We start from the raw sequence: 25,055 nt of genomic DNA on the forward strand, positions 1-25,055 counted from the left end.
ACAATAGGTCTATAGCTAATGCAGAATATGGCATTCATTTTCACACGTACATAACACTTTCAGTAGTGCTCAAAGCATGCCATTCCATGAGTGCAGCATTTATTTTTCAACTCTAAGCAATGAGCCCAATCAGTCCTCCATGACAACAAAATCATAAACAGAGTAGGGCAGGCTAATAAGTCTTTTGTTTTGGGGTTATGCTCAGGTAAAACAATTTGGCTAATCTATACTTCCATATTTCAAAGTCCTATTCTTGAAGATCAAGGGGTATAACATTTATTGGATTGAATGGAATTCTGATAGACTTTAATCGTATTATTATATGTAGTAGAAAGCGATGGGTTAGAAGAAGCCTCCATAACCAACCCATAAAGTAAAATTTAACATATAAATATATATATAGCCAGCTATGTAAACTTTAACATTGATTTATCCTGCAATAAATTGGTAACATACATTTTTGTCTTCTTCTAATGCCTCTTTAGGGGAAAGTAATCTAAAAGTAACTGAATGTAATCAGATTACGTTACTGAGTTTGGGTAATCCAAAAGTTACGTTGCTGATTACAATTTGACACTAGTAACTGTAACGGATTACATTTAGAAAGTAACCTACCCAACCCTGATTATATCCAATATACCCTGTAACTCTTTCATAATCCAATAAATCAATTTAATAAATCTCCTATACATTTTGCAGCGCAAATATTTATAGAGATATTTACGAGCTGCGCTCATATTTATTCCAAATCAAAACTCTACTCAGTGTTTCTTTACACCCACTGGTGAGATCAGAGCGTAAATCAAACCAAGCTGTAATAGCACTGGGTGCCAATGCTATGAATGTAGAGGAGGCAGCTAGCCCCAAAATTAGCTAACATATCCATTGTTTGGCTTTCCATAAAGTAGCCAGCCTCTCTTAAAGTATGTCGTATGATTTTGCAGTGTTGGAAAACTCCATCTAGGGTTACAGTAGCTTCTGCCACATTGCTGTCACCTACAATCTTTTCAAATCACTGAGAAAAAAAAAAAATATATATATATATATATATACAAAGCTGTATGAATAGTTTAGAGGAATCCTTCCTTCCTCCAAGTAATCATAGATCAGGGATTGTTTCCACCAATCCAACTTGATCAGATCAGTGATTACCTTACGGATGGAAAGAAAGAAGGGAGGATATAAGGATGGATCGATGGATGGATGGATGGACAGACCGACGTGTGGGTATGAGAATGCCTTTCTCAAGTATTTCAACAGGCCCACTAAAGCTATCGACTGGTGACGTCATAACAATGGGACTTGACTCACCGAGTGCTGGTTGTGGAGCTTCTCCAGTAGAGTGCCGTCAGTGGCTTTGGGAAAATGACTCTCCTCGTTCATCAGTGCAAGGAGACCCAGTTTCTGTGAAGAAAATAGACAGATGTTATCATAACCAGTCTGAAACAGTATATTGTTTTTCTGACAACTCTAATCAATAGATTTACAACTTATTTTTATCTATAGAAATGATTGTTTCTGGTAGATCAAGACCACTCAGCATTTGTCTGGGTAACGTTGTCGCCAGGTCCAAGGGGTTTCACATTATAACGGCTAGAATGGCATTGCACTGAGCTAGCCGTTGGTTCCCAATTGAAGGGGACTTCAGTTCCTAAGGGTTGCTGTTGCGCTTACAAGTGGCGTACATCAGGCTGCTACAGTCAATGTTGAAAAGATTTACATTTGACAATGCTCCTGTGCCCAACCTTGTGGCAGGCATCACCATAATATGAAACCTGCTTCACAAGTGTAAGTTCTAGCAGTGTCAACGTGAGAAAAATCCCATTCAAGTGGGAATGAAAAAGACATACCTTCTCAATCAGATCCAAACATTCCCCGTTGTCCATCCAGTTGATGTCCTCCCATACAAGCCCTTCCCTGATGGAGCAAGAAAAACTAAAACATAAGCCAATCAAATTGAAATTGAAGTTAACCTGTAACACTTTATAATAACCTTCATGAATAAGCTCTTATTTTTACACATGCTTATAAATGTTTTATAAATTAGCATACATGTTATACATTCTGATAAACTGTAAATAGAATACATATTTATAAAAATGATAGGCTGTAACACTATCTAAATTTAATGTGAAAGTTCATGTTTGAGGTCTACCCACTTGTTGTATTCAAGTTGCTCCAGCGAGAAGATGTGCTTGTTAAAGTATTCCTGAAGTTTCTCGTTTGCATAGTTAATGTTGAACTGCTCAAAGCGGTTGACCTGTCAGAGAGAGATGTAAGACTCACATACTAAATATTTACAATTGTTTGGTGGGGGGGGGGGGGGGGGGGGGGGTTGTTATGGGGTACATCCGCCAAGTGATTTGTTTTGTAATGGTTTGCTCCTGATTTTTCCAACTGGGTTTCATGTTGTAAGAATAGTCAGTTACAATATGAAACTATACAATTTCACTTTACATACAAGTATTATCATAATAACTTGGTGGATGCTTATATTTGTCCTATTTCACACAAATTTGTTTTTTGCATACCCCAACTCCCCCTGAGAGTGGCGTCACGGCCAGGTCTGCCTTAATCAACGGCGACCCTGGAGCAATTAGGGTTAAGTCGCTTGCTCAAGGGCAAATCAACAGATTTTCACATTATCAGCTCAGGGATTTGGACTAGCAACCTTTCAGTTACTGGCCCAACACTCTAACCGCTAGGCTACCTGCAGTTTTCTTCCACCATCTCTAATGAATTTGTTTGTAAATCTGCACCTGTATTCACAAAGCAACTCAGAGTATGAGTGCTGATCTAGGATCAGTCCCCCCTATCATGCATTATAATTTAAAAGGCAAAACTGAATTTATGTCAGCCCTCTTCCTCTAGGATGTTTTGTAAATGCAGGGCCTCCTATAGGGAACACTAAGATCATAGACATCATAATGAATGTGCAAATCTACTACTTAAGTTTGAGAGTTATCTAGGTCATGATAAACACCTGTTGCCCTTGAGGGTGAACTGTCTCATGGATGACTGATAGTTGATTTTAAGTAGTTTGGCAGGATTTGCTGGAGGCCATTTTTATTCATTACTGATGGTGACAGCCAATATGAGAAATCAACATTAAGATGAACGTACATCATTGCTTGTGATCAGTGAGTTTCCTGACTAAGATATGTTGCTCACAAAAAAAAGAAGAAATATAAGACATGATCATTTAGGAAATGTATCAAAAAGGCAAGTGATTCAGACATTACACCTTGAACCACCAAAATTGTTTTTTTTCCAACCAACCTCGAAATTCTCAAATCCAAATATGTCTAGGATGCCAATGGATTTGAAGTCCTCTTTCCCTCGGATACGGTTGTTGAGTTTCCGGATAATCCAGGTGAAACACTGGGAATAAAGTGCCATCGCCATGGAGTCTCTGGAATCCACCGCCTGGGAAAAAGGAAATGACATCACAGTTTTACAAAAAAAGGAAGCTGCCCTGTTCTCGTTCAAGTAAAATAGGAATCTAAATGACTCTGGATGACCTTTAAATTGACTATCCCTTGGTGTAACCATGAATTCATTCATACCGTGGCTGGGATTCAAACACACGCAGATAAGCAACTTGTGCTTTGCAATATGCATTTAAAAGGTGACTTCCACAATCTGCTTCTGCTTTTTCTGATTGCAAAATACCTGCACTTCGGATAGGGAGGTGTGCTTCTTTCTGTCCAATGTAGTCATTTCTGGAAACATTTTCTGTCCATTTAGACAGAGCAAATTAAATCATTTATAAAAGCTAGTTTAAATAGTCTACATATGATCTCCTACACAAGCCAAGTTATTAAAGATAGACTCAGAGATATGACAGATGCAGAAAATAAACAGCATTTCCGCTAAGAGCGTTGAAGCGTGAGGCTTTGACGCTGATTCAGCAGACATGGTCAGCAGATGAACAGGAGACACTTGAGCCGGTTATCACAAGTAGACCATCGCCCGCCTGACCATAAAGGTAAACTCAGAGAAATGACATTGCCCTAAGCAGCACTGCAACTATTGAGGTGAGAGAGATACAAGACCTCACTCTCACACAGTCACATACACAGCTCATACACAGTCACATGCCCTGGCGTGTGCACAGGCCAGGGCACCCAACAGCGAACCCGTGCAAATGCACAGATACTGTGTGTGTGACTGTGTGAGCGCCAAGTCTTGCATCTCGCTCATCTCAATATCTGCGGTGCTGCTCGTGGCAACGTCATCGGTGATAATCCAGTCTGGCACTAGTTGTGTCTCCTGTTTATCTGCTGACCATATCTGCTGAATCAGCGTCAAATGTGATTAGCCTGGCCAGCTACACTCCTAGCTTTAGAGATTAAATCAGACACATGATAGGGGTGGGGTTCATTAGGCACCAAATGCAAGACAACTAGGTGAAACAGTGAGGGACTAATCTGTATGTTATGTTTTTAAAAAAAAAATTTATGTTTTAAAATGTTAAGTTTAGTGCCTAGTCAACACAACCCAGGTCATGCAAGGGGAAATGGTTCAGGGTCAGTGGCCAATACACACCCAGCCTTCAAAAGCTGACAACAACAACGGCGGTCACACAACTGTAAGAGACCATGAATGCTTTGTTTTGTCTAGCAGGACCTATGTAAACGAGGTAGAGATAAGCCACCATTGACTTTGAAACCAAAGTATTTTTTCACAAAGTTGATGGCTAGCCTCACAGTTGGGCAGGCGCCATTGACTATGAAACACCAGCCCTAAATGTTTCCCTATGGCATAACTCATGCCCCTGGCCTATCTGCCCTAATGTCAGGTGTTGACCATGGAGTCAAATATTTGTGTGTCGAGGGATTAGTGTCGCAAAGGAGTGAAGCCACTTCCTGATGTTAAACAATGGGGTCAACTGGTGCCCTCCTGTCATCATGGTTAGGTTACCTGTTCAACGGTGAGCGGCGTGCAGATCTCCTCACCCCGTAGGATCAAGGACTTGTGGGTCAGCACCTCGGCCAGATGTTCTGAGTTCAGGCCCAGGAGGTCTGCTGTCCTGCCCAGTGCTACAGACACACAGACAGTGGTATTTTAGAAAAGGGATGTGGGGGTGTAATAAGTACTGTACAATAGATATCCTTTGCTGTGCTGTCATCAAGCATTTTGCTACACTCGCAATAACATCTGCTAACCATGTGTATGTGACCAATAAAATGTGATTTGATGTCCGTCTATGCCCCTCTAGATCAGTGGTCACCAACCTGGTTGATCTTCAAGGCATTCCTAGTCGATCCCCAAACATTTCTGTAGAAAAGCCAATGCTCAAGGCTTGCACTCCTTTTTTTGTGTGTGTGTCTATTGCGCTGTTGGCGTTAAACCGTGCTCACCGGGTAATCAAAGCAGCAACAGATGGTGGACCCTCTGCTGTTGCTCCCCCCCCCTCCCTCCACTGAGACTAACGCCATGTTCAAAACAACTGGGAACTCTGGGTGAAAAAACTAGATCTGACTGGGAAAAATAGTTTTGAACGGTCATGCAACTCGTAATTCCAAGTCGGAAACTCGGGCATCTTTCTAGAGCTCTGACTTTCCTACCTGAAGATCACTGACATCATGATTTGACCTTGTCTTTTCCGAGTTCCCAGTTGTCTTGAAAGCACCATGACCATCAGATTCAGGTACCATCAGTCCAGTAAAATAAAAAAGCTAATTATTTATGAATTATTTCAACTTATGCTCAGTTGTGCCTTGCAAATGCTACACCAACCGATTTTCTTTTTTTAAAATCAAAGCTGGAGATTTGAAATCTAATATGTTCTGAGAAGAACAACATTGGCAGGCCAGGCATATATCCAATATGCTGTGATAATGTATTAGGCTCACTGCACAAACCTCATTCCTACACAACTGTTTTTATTGGGTTAATGTTATATTTTTTAAATCATGTTTTTTTTAAATAATCTAAGTGGTAGATACTTTCACAGTCAAATATTATCTTGACTCAAAGGTTGGTGACCACTGCTCTAGATGCATTTATTCATAATGTGATTAAATCAAGGTTATTTCTAAACACCAATCTTGTTATGACAGTTAAGGTTGATATACGAGTGTGTTCATTACATATCACATTTCAAAGCTTTGTGGGCACTAGGCAGAATATTATTGTTTAGTTGAGGCAAAAGGTTAAGGTTACCCTAGCGCTAAGGCATAGGGGAGAGCTAATCGCTAATCTCAGCGCAGGTCTTAAAACTTGGACAACCCAGAACTAGGACAGGGATAGGGAGAATCTCACGGAAAGTAGCATATCATAGGTAGTACCTTAAGGAAAAAGGGGAACGTGAGGAGGAGAGGAAGGAGAGAAAAGAGGAGAGACATTAACCTGTTTTGGAAGAGACCTGAGCTCCTCCGGCTGTCATAAACTCGATATTCCCGGCATGAAGAATTCCCGCCAGGAGCCGAAGGATCTCCCAGATATTCTCCTCTGTGAACTGCATGGTTCGCATTGCATTCTGGGATGGAAAACAACACAAATTAACAGAATGTTGATGCTGCCAAAAAAAGGCAGTTGTGCCCCCAATAAAAATGTTTTAATAAAAAAATCTAAATCACACAATATATCCTAGTTTTCCCATATATTCAATCTGTCCAGGCACAATTTAATCCAATTCATTACCATATCCCTGAACAAACCAAGTAAAGTTGAATCCAGACCACTATAAGTGGAATCTGGTGCTTTAGTGTCTCTATGGTATGAGGTGCAGCTGTAAGACCCTGTGGCAAGACCCTGTCATTGACATTTTCAAATTGTAGTTCCACTAATGTCAATTTTTTACAACCGTTCTGGGCAATAAAAATAACAAAAAAAGTACTGTAATATTAGCAAAAAAACGACATTTGCTTCAAAGGGGATGTAACATTGCCATGGGCATATTTCAGAAATGTATTTAAATGTATGGGTTATTGTTAGATGTTTGCTAATGAACTTGGCGCTTGGCATCACCTCACGAATGTTCGGTTAAAAATGTACCGCTTGCTGCAGCAAGTAACTTTTGAATGCCCTGAACTGTATCATCAACAATAAACCATTGATAGAGATGGGAGGGCCATACCAGTACGTCCTGAAAAGTGCCTTTGTCGTTGATTGTCTTGTCTGCCACACAGCCAGATTGCTTTAGGTAGTAGTAATTCTCTGGTGGGGAAAAGCTGAAGGCCTCTGTCATGGAAAAAAGAAAGACTCAATAATGGGTTAAAAGTGTAATTGTTGTATAATCCAGTGTTTCTCCTAACATTATATACAGTGGTTCTTCCTTTAAAAGTTGTGTGGTACTACAGCACAGCTTGCGTGCTGCCGCAGAATTCTATGGCACGTTATTTACTGTAAGTGTCATATCATTGTTGTCATTAATGCTAGTTGGTGAGCGTTTGACCACCAGAGGGCATCTTTGAGAAGCATTTGACTGTTTTTATATTGTCTGTACTAGAGAATTGAAAAACTTTTTTTGTAAGAAAATAGAATACAGGATTTATTTTAAGAAATGTAGCTTAATTAATTTGATTAATATAATGGTGTTTCTATTCCCCCCAAAAATACAAAATTATACATCTGACAGACAGCGCCTAATTCAGTAACACGAAACAAGGATTAGACGGAGGCAGATGTTATAGGAAGAGCCATGGATGTATAGCTGAGGGAAAGGTGGGAAGTATCTGGGCAACTACAGTACCGTTTATTTAGCGAGGAGAAATTAGGAGAATACGTTTTGTTAACTTGGGGGGAAGCGGTGACTGGCTTTCAAAAGTTGGCGCTGTTTAGTTCCCCGAGCCACTTAGTTATCAATTTTGCCTCATGGCAAGGTGCTCCATCATGCTGGAAAAGACATTGTTCGTCACCAAACTGTTCCTGGATGGTTGGGAAAAGTTGCTCTCGGAGGATGTGTTGGTACCATTCTTTATTCATGGCTGTGTTCTTAGGCAAAATTGTGAGTGAGCCCACACCCTTGGCGGAGAAGCAACCCCACACATGAATGGTCTCAGGATGCTTTACTGTTGGCATGACACAGGACTGATGGAAGCGCTCACCTTGTCTTCTCCGGACAAGCTTTTTTTCCGGATGCCCCAAACAATTGAAAAGGGGATTTAGCAGAGAAAATGACTTTACCCCAGTCCTCAGCAGTAAAATCCCTGTACCTTTTGCAGAATATCAGTCTGTCCCTGATGTTTTTCCTGGAGAGAAGTGGCTTCTTTGCTGCCCTTCTTGACACCAGGCCATCCTCCAAAAGTCTTCGCCTCACTGTGCGTGCAGATGCACTCACACCTGCCTGCTGCCATTCCTGAGCAAGCTCTGTACTTGTGGTGCCCCGATTCCGCAGCTGAATCAACTTTAGGAGACAGTCCTGGCGCTTGCTGGACTTTCTTGGGCGCCCTGAAGTCCTCTTCACAACAATTGAACCGCTCTCCTTGAAGTTCTTGATGATCCAATAAATCGTTGATTTAGGTGCAATCTTACTGGCAGCAATATCCTTGCCTGTGAAGCCCTTTTTGTGCAAAGCAATGGTGACGGCACGTGTTTCCTTGCAGGTAACCATGGTAGTCAGAGGAAGAACAATGATTCCAAGCACCACCCTCCTTTTTAAGCTTCCAGTCTGTTATTCGAACTCAATCAGCATGAAAAGAGTGATCTTCAGCCTTGTCCTCGTCAACACTCACACCTGTGTTAACGAGAGAATCACTGACATGATGTCAGCTGGTCCTTTTGTGGCAGGGTTGAAATGCAGTGGAAATGTTTTTAGGGGATTCAGTTCATTTGCATGGGAAGAGCCTGTTGTCCTGCTGATTGTTGGTTGAAGAGTCTATTGTCCTGCTAATTACCGATCATGGAAACTTTGTTTGTACCCATAGCTTTTAGGCCTGCAGTAGGTTCTAATAATCCATGCCTTCTGGGAATGTTCAAAAGTCCAAAAGTTATGGGTGGAGTTAGAATTTTGGTTGTCAGAAGTATTCAAATCCACCAATGTCAGCCTTTAAATGCTTTATTATCCAAATGTTTAAAGTGCGTGTGGGTGACGGAGAGAATGCATTTGGCTGTTTTTAATATTAGGGCTTTCAGGAGGAATGGAAAATTGGGTGTTAATTCATAAACCACGTGCCATGGAATTGGTATATCAAAAATTGCTTCCCAACTATTTTGCAGTCTATATGGCACAGCTGTCAATTTTTCGGCCCTTAAATGAAACTGGTATATATTTTTATTTAATCACAATTTTCTTTAACCAATTTTGGTCTTTAATGCAGGGCCGACAGACAAGTTCCTTACTTTTTTTCCTACTGTAATTGCAACCAACTTTCTATGGCTTCGTGTCAAATAACCGAAAGTGAGTGATTGTAATCTGAATAAAGGGAAAAAAAACATTCTTGAACATGGGGTGAGACATTCTTACTAATTTGTAAATAAAGCCAGCTTGTTATTTAGCATTATTTATTTATGTTTTTTTAAGAGGGAGAGAAACCAAAAGCCCACCGTGCCTATTATCCGAAAATCGTCAGTCCACGTCAAGTGAAATTCCCTCATTGTATTTACCCAAGTTGTCTCTTAACTCCAGGACAATCAACCGTTTATTTTGTTGTTGCCTGTTGCAGGACTCTAGTGGCAGAGGAGAGACTCTCAGACTGAAAACGCCTCCATTAATTGCTGCAGTTTAGACTACCGATAGGTTAGCGTTCTACCTCCCCCTTGTGATAGTGTTGTGCAATGACAGAATGCCACCATTGATGCTAAAGTGGGCTTGGATCTTACTTTGGGGGCCTTTTTGCCCCATGTAGAAAATAAACTACGAGATAGCTACACCCTTCTGTTATGTTTTGGTTTGACCCATGTATCATATTGTCACTCACCCCTCTGTTCTGCATTGGTTCCAGCCAGAAGTGCATAGAAGATGTGATAGTTCCTTTCCCCTGGATTCTGCCTAACAACTCGATTCTGATAGGGCAGAGGACACAACCATCAACGCACACCTCCAACAGGACACATAGCAACACAATGACATTGGGGAGCGAGAGAGAGACCGACCGACTGCCAGAGGCAGAGAGAGAGGGGATAATGGGGAAAGAGAGATTGAGAGAGAGAGACAGAGAGAGAAAGATAATATTTACCTTCTCTAGGAGGTCTTTGCACAGAAAGGTGGTAGTTAAGGCATATATTACCTTTAGAAAGTCGGATGCTCCACATTGAGATTCATGTATGACAATTATCTGGCATAGATTTTTAGAAAGAAGAGGGAAGATGAAGGAGAGATAAATATACAAACAGATGAGAGAGTGGAGAGAGAAAAGAGAGAGGGAGAGTCACACCTCAAAGTAGGTGAAAAGATAGGAGGGAAAATAGTTCCAGAGAGAAAGCAGAGTTTTCTATCTCGACACCTAGTCATTGATTGTCCCATACTCTAACTCACCAGAACAGAGATTGTCATGTTTGAGACTAGAACAGCACACTGCACACTAATAAAGCACGTTAATAAATCATCACCTAAACCCTTCACTGAAGAGTTTTTGGCAGCAGTTTGGAGCATTTCCTATAGGAACTTGAACAGGACATGTAGAAAACATAATTCTGTCCACACTATGGATGTTAATAGCGTAGTAAAGGATACAGTCCACGATTTTACCGCCTTGGATGTTGCCCTTCTGACAGAAGTGCAGTTGAACAAACTTCCCAAACCGGCTAGAGTTGTTGTTGTAGACGGTCTTGGCATTGCCGAAGGCTTCCATGATTGGGCTAAAGGAGTAGAGAGAGACAGAGAAAGTCCACTAAATTGTTGAAATAAGAATATTGGCAGCGAGCTGGAGTCTTTTTCAAATAATGTTTTTTTCACATCCTCCTCCAACCTGCAACTAGATAAGGTTGGGAAAAGACTTTCTTTCCAAAAAGTTAAATGACTGAAAATGTTTTACAATCTGTACATAAAGTAGGCAGGTGCTGTCCAATAATTCATATAGAGCAAATATAATATTGTACTGCAGAAATTTGCTTTAAAGCAGTATCCAGATCCATTGGATGTAGTGATCACAATATAGTAGCCTTATCTAGGAAAACCAAAGTTCCAAAGGCTGGGCCTAATATAGTGTATAAGAGGTCATACAATAAGTTTTGTAGTGATTCATATGTTGATGATGTAAATACTGTTTGTTGGTCTGTTGTGTGTAATGAGGAGCAACCAGACGCTGCACTTGACACATTTATGAAATTCATATTCCAGTTACTAATGCACCCATTAAAACGTAAAAATGGTACTTTGAGGAATTGAAAAATGATATGGTTGAAAGGGATGAGGCAAAAAGAATGACAAATAAGTCTGGCTGCCAACTGATTGGCAAATGTACTGCAAATTGAGAAATCATGTGATTAAACTGAATAAAAAGAAGAAGAAACTATACTATGAATCAAAGATAAATGATATAAAGAATGACAGTTAAAAGCTTTGGAGCACCTTATTAAATGACATTTTGGGCAAAAAGGCAATCTCAGCTTCATTATTCATTGAACCAGTTGGCTCATTCATCACAAAACCCACTGATATTGCCAATTACTTGAATGATTTTTTTATTAGCAAGATTAGCAAACTTAGGCATGACATGCCAGCAACAAACGTGGACATTACACATCCAAGTATAACTGATCAAATTATTGTAATTTTGAATTGTGTAAAGTGAGTGTGGAAGAAGTGAACAAATCATTGTTGTCTAATCAACAATGACAAGCTACCGGGGTCTGACAACTTGGGTGGAAAATTACTGAGGAAAATAGCGGACGATATTGCCACTCCTACTTGCCATATCTTCAATTTAAGCCTACTAGAAAGTGTGTGCCCTCAGGCCTGGAGGGAAGCATTTTACATTTTACTTTTAGTCATTTAGCAGACACTCTTATCCAGAGCGACTGGATAGGGGTAAGTTCTTTGCTCAAGGGCACATTAATAGATTTTTCACCTTGCCAGCTCGAAGATTCAAACAAGCAATCTTTCAGTTACAACCTCTTAACCACTAGGCTACTTGCCACTCTGTAAAAGTCATTCCGCTCCCCAAGAATAGTAAAAGCCCCCTTTACTGGATCAAAACCAATCAGTCTGTAAGTAAACTTCTGGAAAAAATGGTGTTTGACCAGATACAATGCTATTTTACAGTAAACAAATAGACAACAAAAAAATCAGCACGCTTATAGGGAAGGAGATTTAACGAGCACAGCCCTTACACAAATGACTGATGATTGGTTGAGAGAAATTAATGATAGATTGTGGGGGCTGTTTTGTTAGACTTCAGTGTGGCTTTTGACATTATCGATCATAGTCTGCTGCTGGTATAATGTGGATAAAGAGTTACCTGTCTAACAGAACACAGAGGGTGTTAGGGTCTATGTATGAGGATGACTCAACGCTATACACGTCAGCTACTACATCGAGTGAAATCACTGCAACACTTAACAAAGAGCTGCAGTTAGTTTCAGAATGGGTGGCAAGGAATAAGTTAGCCCTAAATATTTCAAAAACTAAAATAATTATATTTGGGACAAATCATTCACTAAACCCTAAACCTCAACTATATCTGGTAATGAATAATGTAGAAATTGAGCAAGTTGAGGTGACTAAACTGCTTGGAGTAACCCTGGATTGTACACTGTCATGGTCAAAACATGTTGATATAACAGTAGTTAAGATGGTGAGAAGTCTGTCCATAATAAAGCGCTACTCTACCTTCTTAACAGCACTATCAACAAGGCAGGTCCTACAGGCCCTAGTTTTGTAATACACATACTGTTCAGTCGTGTGGTCAGGTTCCAAAAGCGGGACTTAAATGTACACAGAGAGCTAACATCAATGATATGCATGTCAATCTCTCATGGCTCAAAGTGGAGGAGAGATTAAATTCATCACTACTTGTTTTTGTAAGAGGTGTTGACAAGCTGACTGCACTGAGCGGTCTGTTTAAACTACTAGCACACAGCTCAGACACCCATGCAAACCCCACAAGACATGACACCAGAGGTCTCTTCACAATCCCCAAGTCCAGAACAGACTATGGGAGGCACACAGTACTATATGACTACATGGAACTCTATTCCACATCAGGTAACTGATGCAAGCAGTGGAATCAGATTTTAAAAAACAAATAAAAATACACCTTATGGAACAGCGGGGACTGTGAAGAGACAGACACACAGGTACAGACACACAAGGGCGCTAGCAAACACACTCTACACACACATACATTGTAATATTGTTGTTTAGTGGTAACATACATTTTGTGTTGTGGATATGTGGTGGTGTGACAGTGTTATACGAAGCACCGTTTTATATTTTGTTTATATGTCATATAAGTGTCTTAATGTGTTTGGACACCAGGAAGAGTAGCTGCTGCCTTGGCAGGAACTAATGGGGATCCATAATAAACCCCAGGAAGAGTAGCTGCTGCCTTGGCAGGAACTAATGGGGATCCATAATAAAATACAAATACTGTCAAATGTAAATAAGTACCAACACCTAAAATGAGTACTATAACACTTTTTACTTATGGCTTGCTTACACCATACAACTTTACCCCACTGTTTGGCCTAAAGACACACCTCTGACCTCTGAGACCTGTTCCCCAAAAAGCCCACCCTGGCCCCAAAAATATCTACCTTACTTGGGACCAGACTGGCCCATTGGGACTTAAGATAGCGATGATTGACTCACTGAATAAAAATTATTTGGCCTTTTCCTTCTCAAAAGCAAGTGTTTAGAGGTTGTTGATTCTGCTCTTCACAAGTCCTTAGCTATGTAAACACATACCTGCTCTCCAGGAGGTCTTCCTCCACGTGTGACGTCCTGTCTGTTGAGGAGAGCTCCAGGGAGTGCTCACTCATAGCCGACAGGAACCTCAGGATCAGCTTGGTGCTCTCTGTCTTACCCGCTCCACTCTCTCCACTGGGGAGGAAAGGAGAAAGAAAGAGTTGATTTGGATTCATTTGATCTTTCGTTATTCAACGCTGTAGAATGGGACTGGTACATAATGTAAAAGGCATGTCGAAATGGGAAAGGAGTCATGAATACACGTACACACACGCGCACACATGCTTGCACACACACACATGCACGTCAGTGGCGGTCGATGCCGTTTAACATGAGGGAGGATGATTTTTATTTTATTAGCATGGCCTTATTTCTGTTACAGCATATTGGGATGACTGTCATTCATATTCCATTCACCCAGCTCAATGTTACATCGATAGGTTTAGGTTACTTCATGATACTATATTTTTCCCTGTACCCATCATGAGGTTGCTTCAACCTAGGCTATTTTACAACATAGGTCCACAGATCGAGAGAATTTTGAGTAATCAAAGTGACAAGACCGTGACAAATTCAATACCGTCTTGCACACTCTTGCCTGCATGATCTAGGGTGTAATCATTAGTCCAACAGTTGTAAATGAGAGTTTCTATTGAACAAATTCAGGTATGTTTATCCTGGTTTGTTGCTTCCGTTTAAGAAACGTTTTTCAACAGAATCGGCTAAATGAATACAGCCCTGATCACATGCAAACAGTTCATAGCAGCCACATAAAAACAGCATGATGACTTTGCTCGTTATCTATCTACGCGCTCTCCTCCTCTCACCTTTTCCGTTCGCTTGTGGACTTCAGTGCACAACACATCAGCTGTATGTGACCAGGCGCACAGCCTACATCATTGTTATGTCATAGTAAACAAGACTACTAAGCACTAATGCATTAGTAAACTCGCAACAATTACACAGTAGTGTAGTCGGAAAGCAGTTTAGCAGTTACACCGGCAGGCACCGGAGGCAATACATTAATAAAACCAAAAGCTTACCTTGACTTGGAAGAGTTCCAGTGTTGGATAGCCATAGCCAGCTAGCTAACATAGCATCCCTCTGTTTGAGCCGGGTGTTAAAAAAAATACAACCAAATATATCTAGCTTTCTCTCTCTATCTCTCTTGCTTCTCCTTAATTTTGGAAAAAAATATATTTGTTCAAAATTGTTGAACTATTGTCTTTCTCTCTCTTTGAGTCAAATACTCATCACATTCTACGTACTGCAGTGCCTGCTAGCTGTGGCTTACGCGTCAGTACCAGATTCATTCTCTGATACTTTGATTGAGTGGACAACATGTCAGTTCATGCTGCAGGAGCTCTGATAGGTTGGGGACGTCTTCCTGAAGTTGTCATAATTAGGTTTTGTATTAAAGTCAATGAACCCAGAGGAGGACAGAAGCTAGCTGTCTTCCGGCAACACCATGGTGCTACCCTAATAGAGTGATGTTGAGGCTGCTGTAGACCTTCATTGTAAAACAGTGTGTTTCAATCAATTATTTGGTGACATTTTAATATATTTATTATAGTTGTATCTAAGAAGGATAACTTTAATGTTCCACTATTTTCTTATGAAATTCGCAGAGGAGGATGGTCCTCCGCTTCCTCCTCTGAGGAGCCTCCACTAATGCACGCATGCACACTCGCACATGTCCTTGACACCATATCTCTTACATTTTAGTCTCCAGCCTTCAGCTATATCAAGTGTTTCTTGATAGCATGCCCTTGATTGAGTCTAGCCACAACAATGAGGGTGATAATGTATGATAAGCCAGATGTGTTTCAAGAATGCTTTGCACTCTTCATATGGCATTTAAAACAATGCCTTGCTTGCTTTCATGTATGTATGTATGTATGTATGTATGTATGTATTTTTTTATTTAATTAGGCAAGTCAGTTAAGAACAAATTCTTATTTTCAATGACGGCCTAGGAACAGTGGGTTAACTGCCTGTTCAGGGGCAGAACGACAGATTTGTACCTTATCAGCTCGGGGATTTGAACTTGCAACCTTGCGGTTACTAGTCCAACGCTCTTACCACTAGGCTATCGTGCGTGTGTGCGTGTGTGTGTGCGTGTGTGTGTGTGTGTGTGCGTGTGTGCGTGTGTGCGTGTGTGCGTGTGTGCGTGTGTGTGTGTGTGTGTGTGTGTGTGTGAGAGAATAAACACATGTTAACAATATGGGTCAAATGTAAATGACTAACTAACTGACAAATAGGTTTTGCATTCACGTCCTGAAGCTTTTCCCACATCTGAAACATTCTCAACATACAGGATATTCACCATTTTACCACTAGAGATTTCATTGCACACTACAAAACATTAGTAAGTAGACTACACTGAATATACAAAACATTAACGACACCTGCTCTTTCCATGACATAGCTTTCACCTGGTCAGTCTATCATCCGTTATTGACGGCGCTTGTTAAAGAAGATTTTTTAAGCCTCGAGACAATTGAAACATGGATTGTGTATGTTTATCGTTCAGAGGGTGAATGGGCAAGACAAAAAATGTAAGTGCATGAATGGGGTATCGTAGTAGGTTCCAGGCACACCGGTTTGTGTAAAAAAATGCACCGCTGCTTGGTTTTTCACGCTCAACAGTTTCCCGTGTGTATCAAGAATGGTCCACTACTCAAAGGACATCCAGCCAACTTGACACAACTGTGGAAAGCACTGGAGTCAACATAGGTGAGCATCCCTGTGGATTGCTTTTGACACCTTGTAAAGTCCATGCCTCGACGAATTGAGACTGGTCTGAGGACAAAAGGAGGATACAACTCAATATTAGGAAGATGTTCTTAATGTTTTGTACACTCAGTGTATACTGTACTGAACCATTGCTCACCAACACCTGTGCAGATTAACTACAGGGTGCGAAGGCTTTTGTTCCAATGTCTTGCTCATCTGGATTTAGATTAATTGAATCATGCATATAATTGCTAGGCTAAAACAAAAGCCTGCACACCCTGAACAAACAATACTGTGCAGAGAGCAATAGAGTTGCTCTAGAGTTACAATAAGAAGTTAATCATTCAAAAGACTGCTTGCATGGTTCCCTTTCAGTCGGTACTCTCGGTACAACACAACCACGGGGAGTCGCTCTCTTGCGACTGACTGAATAACTAAAATCATGCCCGACAATGTCAAAGAAAATCATGCCTCACTGGAATCTCCGACCTTCCACAGGTGATAACCGTTGAAGCTTAGATTCATTCATTCAATTCTTCCTCTCTTTACCTTAGACTTAGCAGGAACGATTCAAGCTATAATTTGAGGGCGGAGGAACAGACTATCTGACTTTGCCAACTAAAGTGTCCATTTGTGGCAGAGCGCGCTCACCCCCTGGACGTTGTGTGCTTGAGTTTGTATTTGTTCTCCTAGTTTCCTAACCACAAACCAATGAGTTATTCTTCGGATTGCTTGACCTGGCTTTAGCAATGACTGAAACGACAAAGGCTAACAAGCCGGGCTTGAGTTCGCGACCATGCCCAAACGGATAAAAATATACTCATGTTTGTTGTCTTGTATGTCTCAGCTCGGGGCATGCTCTGGCTGCCCTCGCTCGAATCAATTTGTGTGCGGGATTAGGGGACGGTGTCAGTAACAGTGACACCGTCCGCGACTGGCACTGTTCCCCTAGTCCACGGCGCAGGTTCTCTTGGCAATCGTGTAGCATTCTTGAGGGGGCTTGGTGTGTCTGATAGTGACTTCTTCTCCCGGGTACCGTACCTCGACTGACTGAGTTGCGGGATGTGGAGATTGATTGAGTCCTTGTTTGGTCGAAACAAATGTTGTCTACCTGGGCGTGGTGTATGCGGTAGCTGCCTGCTCTTAACCCGGCTTCTGTGCGCTCTGCCAGGGTTACGGGAGGCTACTCAATCAGAGAAGTCCCGCCATGGGTACCCCCCGCCACCTTGGTCTGCCTTGGTCAATCACCGCTTGCCTCTCTTCCCAGACTTGTCGATGAAGGATCCAGTCCCACCTCGGTGATCTGGTCCTACGTAGACTTTAGAGACCAGACTAGCTAAACAATCGCTGCAGAGCGTACCAGCCAGTTTAGCTACTGCCAGCTATTCATGCCTCCCCATGGTGGAATTGCTTGGGTAGCTCTCTTGTTTAGTATACGTAGCGTTAAGTTACCTGGTTATTCTAAACGGACCGTGCTAGCTAGCTAGCTAGCCTAGCTTAGACTAAAAGCCTCATGGCTAACATTGGCTAGCATGCATAACTTCCGGCAGATGAAGTTTACTAGTGTTCCTCCGGCATTATGGCCGCCCCATTCCTATTTCCCAATCCTGGAGTTGGAGGGATTGGAGGAAGTGGGGTTTGCGTGCACCTCCAATGAGGAAGCAGTTCCACCCTAGAGCGAGGGGCCTTAGCACGGGTCTGAGCAACCAGTGCACCCTTCCACAAAAACATTACTGTGATGACAGTGCCCCCACGTTTGTTACCATGTCAGCCATTGCCGGACCCCCCTGGGCTTCATGCAGGCTATACAGTCTCACGGTACATTGGGAGCTTGTCCATGTTTAATTTGGGAAACCAAGTGAAATCTGTTCGGGAACATTGATAGTAATATGTTTTCACAACAAAACATATTTATTTAAACTGTTGATAGCCCCTCTCTCTGTGCTCTCGAGAAAGGAATGAAGAAGAGAGAGGAAACGCATGATGGTGAGATATGTTTTCCACTCAGTTTCAACCTGTTGTTGAACTTCTTTCTTAAAATTGATAAATCACAGTGAGGTGAGTTTTAAAAGCATGAACCTGTCTTGGTGATAAGGGTTTGATGTTATTTTTGATTGCATTTGCATTGGTGTCAGAGTGGTTAGAGGAACAATAGAGGGCCGAGTACCGAGTTGGGTACTACAAACACATGTCCAGAGTGCATAAAATGAGATTAGAGTCAAGTGGAATTTTACTGCTGTCCTGAAACCGGTAATACGATCACTGTAACAGCCCTAGTAGAGACTGATCTGAGCCGGTGCACACCCTTTTAAGGGGATGAGTGGCAACATCAATTCCCACCACTGAGCCAGTAGGTCACACCTGAAGCGACCATTTTAAGCTGCGAGACGCGTCCAGGTGAGTGGCTAGCCTCAGTGCTGGAAAGGCTGCATCAACAATAGCCCCAGGGGAGCGACTTCCATCACAGCGGCCATCATCCCCAGTAGGCGTAGGCACTGTCGAAAACGCCCTGTGTGACCCCAGCCAAAACTTGTCTGAGCAGGGCCCGGACGCCCTCTGTGGGGATAGATGATCACGATACGCGAGTGAAACTAGCTCGAGACCCAAAAGGGGAATGCGCTGAGATGTAGCCAGCTCTTTTTTTTTGGTTTCTTATGAAGCCTTATGAGACTGAATACAGGACAGTAGCATGGATGTGTAATACTGTTTTCTCTGCCACCACCAGCCAATCCACTCTAATAGCCACCGCCTTGTGAGTATTCTGAATTTGTAGACTCTGAGGTGTTTGTTGAGGGCATGGGCGTCTAGAATGGCTTTGCAAAGTTCCATCCCTTTTCGGATCCAGGAAATACCCCTCTATCTCCGAAATAGGAACCACTTGGATTGCTTGCTTCTGGAGAAGGGAGGATATTTCCTCCCTCAAAACGGACGCCAAGGCTTCGTAAACAGTCCACGTGATGATACCACAGAAGTGAGGGGGACACACAACAAATTGTAGCCTGTACCCCAATGTCACTGTTCAGATGATCTAGGAGCAACATTGCACATTTGCGCCATTGGTCAGATCAGACAGCTAGCCTCCCATCATCTGCTATTTGAAGGGGTGGGACGCCACCTTTTGGATGGGAAAGAGTTTTTTTGTCTGTTTACACCACTCTCGACTGTGTCGCCGAAAAACAAGACCCCTTCTGTGGTAACAGACAGGGGCAATTGTAATTCAAGCGAATTCCCAGGAACGAAAAGTGTTGAGCTGGAGACAAACAGCTCATTTCGGGGTTCATATGAACCATAGAGACTGTATGTGGGATAATAGCATGGTTGTGTTCAACCCTGCTCGTTACCTCTATTCCACTACCAACAACCTGTATCATTAGGCACCTCATAGTGAGTAGTGAGCTCCAGGCAGGATTCATCAGCAATGAATCAGAGTAATGAGCCACCAATGGGGGAGGGGTGCCCAACTTATTACTCCCCCCCGTGGGGAGATTGATTCCCCCCTAGAACCCTATGAACACCATGGAACACGGGGTAATTGAGGGGACATTAAGCACTGGGTAGCTGCAGAAACGGGGTTGGGAGAGCCCATGGCATACAGAGTTTCACCTGTTGTGCAGCAAGAGGCTGCATGCTCCTCAAACAGTGCTTGATACATGGAGTGAAATACGTCTTCTTATAAGATATTTAAATATGCAATCCTGTGAAAACAGAGTTTTGATGGTTGCCACTAAAAAGAGGAGGATCCCAGCTGCTACTATATTTATTTCTCAGCTGTTCCTATTAAGCACATGCTCTGGTGTAAAACCAGAGTAGCCTACCTGATTGAGTGCAAGCTTTTTCAATAGCCTATGTAGCCCACATTCTAAGGTTTATATCATTCACAACTAAAGTTGCCAAATAACTCTAGCATATATAACTTTTTAAATGATCACTTTTACGCTCAACATACGCACACTTGCTCCGGAATCAGAAAAATATCCTTTCTATTTTATTCAGCTAAGTTCAATTATATTCTTCTTACTATAAAATAATGGCACTTATAAGCATATCTTGTCTGCTAAATGAACTAGCCTACAGGCTATGGAATGGCACATAGCCAGATAACATACAGTAGGCCAACTCACTCTGTTCTTCTGAAATACATTTTCTTCATATCATGTTTCTTTAGACCTGCCTAAAATAAATAATGGATGTTTTGTGATGGTGTATATTAAATGTATTTATAATACTTTTTTAAAATGTCGATGTTCCAAAGGTGTTTAAACGTGTTTATGTTAATTAACAGTACATTACGTGTTAAACGTGTTTATGTTAATTAACAGTTAATTACCATGAGACCGGCAGTCATTCGCATGACAATAACCAGCGGACAAGATTCCATGACCACTACAGTCCTCGTCTGTCCACTTATTGTGCCCACTTTGGATTCAGCTTTGGTTTGGGATGTGTGAGGCCCCCTTTGAACCACTGGAGGCTGTGGATTTGAGGATCCTCTCCTACAAGAACTCCCTGCTCGTGGCTTTGGCTGTGGCTATGCTTGATAGGGTACTTCCAAGCGTTATCCGTGCACCCTTCCTGTACTCAGTTTGCCCCGGGAGACTCTGAGGTGACATGGCGTCCTAATGCGTCCTTCGCCCCCTAAGGTCATGACTATGTCCTACAGGTCTCTAGCTTTGAGCTATTTCCCTTTTCCACTGTCATGCTGAGAGAGGAGTAGAAGAGGCAACTGATGTAATGTATTTTTCTGTTTTGAAATGAAATATGCCGCATGCATTTGAACAATTTAAAGTTATGATGGTGCAGAGCAAAAGATGACTTTCGTTCATGAGATAAAAAGAAAGTTGTATTGAATGAAGAAAAATACATTACTGCAGCAAAGAGAAGTCATCAGCAGTAGCTATAGCATCTAAGCTAGCAAAAGCTTATGCTACTTGCACTTCCTCCTACACTTGTTATCGTGCTTTGCTGTAGGCCTGCAAACCAGTTGATTTAGTTAGTTGAACTCAGTAGCTGTGGGCAGAAAAACAATTGCTGTGTGTTCAGGGTTAAACACTTGTTATCCTTAGTAAAACAATGTCATGTTCGGCTCAATGCCATGACCATTTAGGCCAATTCCACTTCAACGAGGTCAAATCAGGAAATACATCATTTGCAATTGAATACATGATCGAAAAAAAACCCTGGCCCAAGAAAGCATTCATTGTCTCCATATAGGGGGTCAAATGGAATTCATTACAAATAGTGAAGCACAAAAAAGCTCACTCATTATTCTCAAACCGAACACTCAGTGACAAGACACAAATATTTAAAAAGGCACATAAATAGCAATGTCATTCCAAAATCTCCAGGGTTAAGAAATCTGACAACCCTCAGCCAGACACTAAGAAACTTCCAGAATGAATGTGCCAAATGTAAAACTAGTTAACAAAGTTTCAAAGACACATACAAACCTTAACGATACCCACAGCTAATTCAGATATTCACAGTGTTGTGTGGTGTCTCAAATTAGAAGTGAAAGTCATGCCAACCCTCAGCCGAAGCTTCCAGTAGCATTACATCAAGATAACTTGTTCGCCTCAGACAGGGCGACATGTTTGTCTAAACAATGGGCCAGGGGCCCACACAGGAAGTGCTGTCTGTGGTGACAGAGCAAAAGAAAATAGCTGCCAGCTTATAGCCGGTCTGCTCCAGCCTCCTCCCTGAGGTCCCTGATGGCAAGGCCAACACACACAAAATACGAAGTACATAACACACACCAAACATTAAAACACGAGTCCACTAACTCTTCAAGTGTCAAATCGGGAAACTTCTTGTCCCTACAGAGACATCGCTACTATGCACGCCCATGTGCAATTACTTGTGACTACCACTGCAAAGCCTTAGACTACTGGGGCATTTGTGCAACTGTAGGCTACAGAGAGCCACATAGAAAGCCACATAGAAACTGAGACCCACACATAAAAGAGAGAAAAGGCTCATATCCAGTGCTTTTGGTGTAGGGTGGAGTTGCCCCTAGATGCCGATCTAGGATCAGTCTAGCATTTTCTACACTAATGTTTAAGGTTAGGATTGGGGGTGGGAAAGCTGATTCTACATTTGTACCTGGGAAACTTCTAGTGAGGTCACCTAACAAAGATTTCTGTGAAGTCAAAATTTTTATCACTAAAGCCGCAGCTTTGAGAGTTTTTCTATTAGCTCTATTTTCCATGTTCTGTCTCCACCGGAAGGCATGAGAAGAAGGGGCCAGTCCAGTGGGACATCTGGAATGTTCTCTAACAGAAATATTTACTCTGAGCCGGGGAGTAGGTCGAATTTAATATCGCCCGTCACACAATTTTTGTGATCCCTCACATTCATAACCTGCGTGTCAAGGGTGCTGGAGAGGTCAAGAGGTCAAACCTTCTTTAGCAGGCGGGGGGGGGGGGGGGGGGGGTGTAGCAACTAGGTGTTTTTAGTGACAGAGAACAGAAGTCTGAGTACAGTGTGGAGTACGATTTAGTAAACGTGACTGTATGAATGACAGTGTTTTGATAGCGCTGTTTACGGTTGAGACACGCGGCGACAGAGGAAGGTTGAACATATGAGCTGAGGGCTTTATGACTTATTTCACTAGCTCACTTTTTTATGAATGCCTATAACCATAACTTTTGAGACCACCTTGTCATTCTTTTCTTTGAAATAAATTGTTAACTGTTGAATTGGAGAGAGGATCCCACTGGGCACACCAACACTGGTTGAATGTAAATTGTTTCAATGTAATTTGTCAACGATTTGGGACATGGAATTTGTGTGGAAATTTCCACCACAGGACTACGTCATCATGGTGACAAAATACATTTTCAACATAGACAAACCTTGTGTAAAGTATGTTGAAATGTACCTTTAAATCAATGTTAAGTACACTATCAGAAAAAAAATGTGTAGGCTGGGAAGAACCTCCTACTGGATAATATCTCCATCTACAGCTACCCTTCGGTCTCCCATTCAGGGACAACCCTGCTTAGTTATAATATTTGTTACTGACAATTACCAATGTGCTATCGTGAGAATAAGTGTTGAGAGATGTACATTTTAAATACTTAATGGATTGACTGTTGCTATTGAAGTCATTCCAAAGGGTAGGTTTAACAGAGCAAATGAAATGTGACCATACTTTATCAAACATATATTGTCACGACCGTCGTTTACATAACTGGACCAAGGCGCAGCGTGAGTAGAGTTCCACAAAGATATAACGATCGTGCACACAAAGGCACTCACACAAAACAATATCCCACATCGCAGGTGGGAATAGAACACACTAAGTATGAGCACACCGTGCTTCTACACCTGCATTGCTTGCTGTTTGGGGTTTTAGGCTGGGTTTCTGTACAGCACTTTGAGATATCAGCTGATGTACGAAGGGCTATATAAATAAATTTGATTTGATTTGATCCCTAATTAGAGGTAACGATTATCAGCTGCCTCTAGTTGGGAACCATACACCAACATAGAAATAAACTCACTAGAAATCCCACTAGTCACGCCCTGACCTAAAACACCATAGAGAACACCGAGGGCATTTTTTACCCTTTTTTTCTCTCCAATTTCGTGGTATCGAATTGTTTTTTTTAGTAGTAGCTACTATCTTGTCTCATTGCTACAACACCCATACGGGCTCGGGAGAGACGAAGGTTGAAAGTCATGCGTCCTCCGATACACAACCCAACCAAGCCGCACTGCTTCTTAACACAGTGCGCATCCAACCCGGAAGCCAGCCGCACCAATGTGTCGGAAGAAACACTGTGCACCTGGCAACCTTGGTTAGCGCGCACTGCGTCCGGCCCGCCACAGGAGTCGCTGGTGCGCGATGAGACAAGGATATCCCTACCTGCCAAACCCTCCCTAACCCGGACGACGCTATGCCAATTGTGCGTCGCCCCACGGACCTCCCGGTCGCGGCCGGTTACGACAGAGCCTGGGCGCGAACCCACAGTATAGGATTTTGCAAAGTCATCAACAGCTATTGTTTCAATTCAACCCAGAATTGAACTGAAAATCGATAACACAATACGCCTAGGGTTTAAAGCTCTGGGTGATTTAAAATGTAGTATTTTGTGATATTGAATTGTGTGTGGTTGTCATGGTGAGAGGTTAGCACGTCTTCAGGGTATGATATTTGTGCTTCTGTAACTTTCTCACTCATCATTATTCACGATTCATTCAGGATTATCCGTAATCACGGTATATTAATGTAGACGTGTTTAGAAACATATTATATTCTTATTGGTTTGTGACCTAAAACCCTCACAAACTTTTACAGATGCACAATTGAGCGCATCCTGTCGGGCTGTATCACCACTTGGTATGGCAACAGCAGCGTCCTCAACCGCAAGGCTCTCCAGAGGGTGGTGCGGTCTGCACAAAGCATCACCGGGGGCAAATGACCTGCCCTCCAGGACACCCACAGCACCCGATGTCACAGGAAGGCCAAAAAGATCATCAAAGACAACAACCACCTGAGCCACTGCCTGTTCACCCCGCTACC

The 25,055-nt window shown here is 42.1% G+C and overlaps 1 protein-coding gene across 1 annotated transcript in view; it reads right to left on the minus strand.

The window, feature by feature from the left end:
• The window catches only part of myo10 (myosin X), a 247,119-nt gene that overhangs the window by 73,452 nt on the left and 148,612 nt on the right, over positions 1 to 25,055 (minus strand). Inside the window, exons 5-15 of the mRNA XM_020466612.2 lie at positions 13,796 to 13,930; positions 10,622 to 10,746; positions 10,125 to 10,138; positions 9,867 to 9,951; positions 7,085 to 7,188; positions 6,355 to 6,484; positions 4,924 to 5,042; positions 3,280 to 3,426; positions 2,160 to 2,260; positions 1,851 to 1,917; positions 1,312 to 1,404 (exon numbers count right to left, since the gene is read on the minus strand). Of these exons, the coding sequence (XP_020322201.2) occupies positions 1,312 to 1,404; positions 1,851 to 1,917; positions 2,160 to 2,260; positions 3,280 to 3,426; positions 4,924 to 5,042; positions 6,355 to 6,484; positions 7,085 to 7,188; positions 9,867 to 9,951; positions 10,125 to 10,138; positions 10,622 to 10,746; positions 13,796 to 13,930 (1,120 nt within the window). The remainder of the gene's footprint in view (positions 1 to 1,311; positions 1,405 to 1,850; positions 1,918 to 2,159; positions 2,261 to 3,279; positions 3,427 to 4,923; positions 5,043 to 6,354; positions 6,485 to 7,084; positions 7,189 to 9,866; positions 9,952 to 10,124; positions 10,139 to 10,621; positions 10,747 to 13,795; positions 13,931 to 25,055) is intronic.

This window comes from Oncorhynchus kisutch, linkage group LG30 (assembly GCF_002021735.2).
Source record: "Oncorhynchus kisutch isolate 150728-3 linkage group LG30, Okis_V2, whole genome shotgun sequence".
NCBI lineage: Eukaryota > Metazoa > Chordata > Actinopteri > Salmoniformes > Salmonidae > Oncorhynchus > Oncorhynchus kisutch.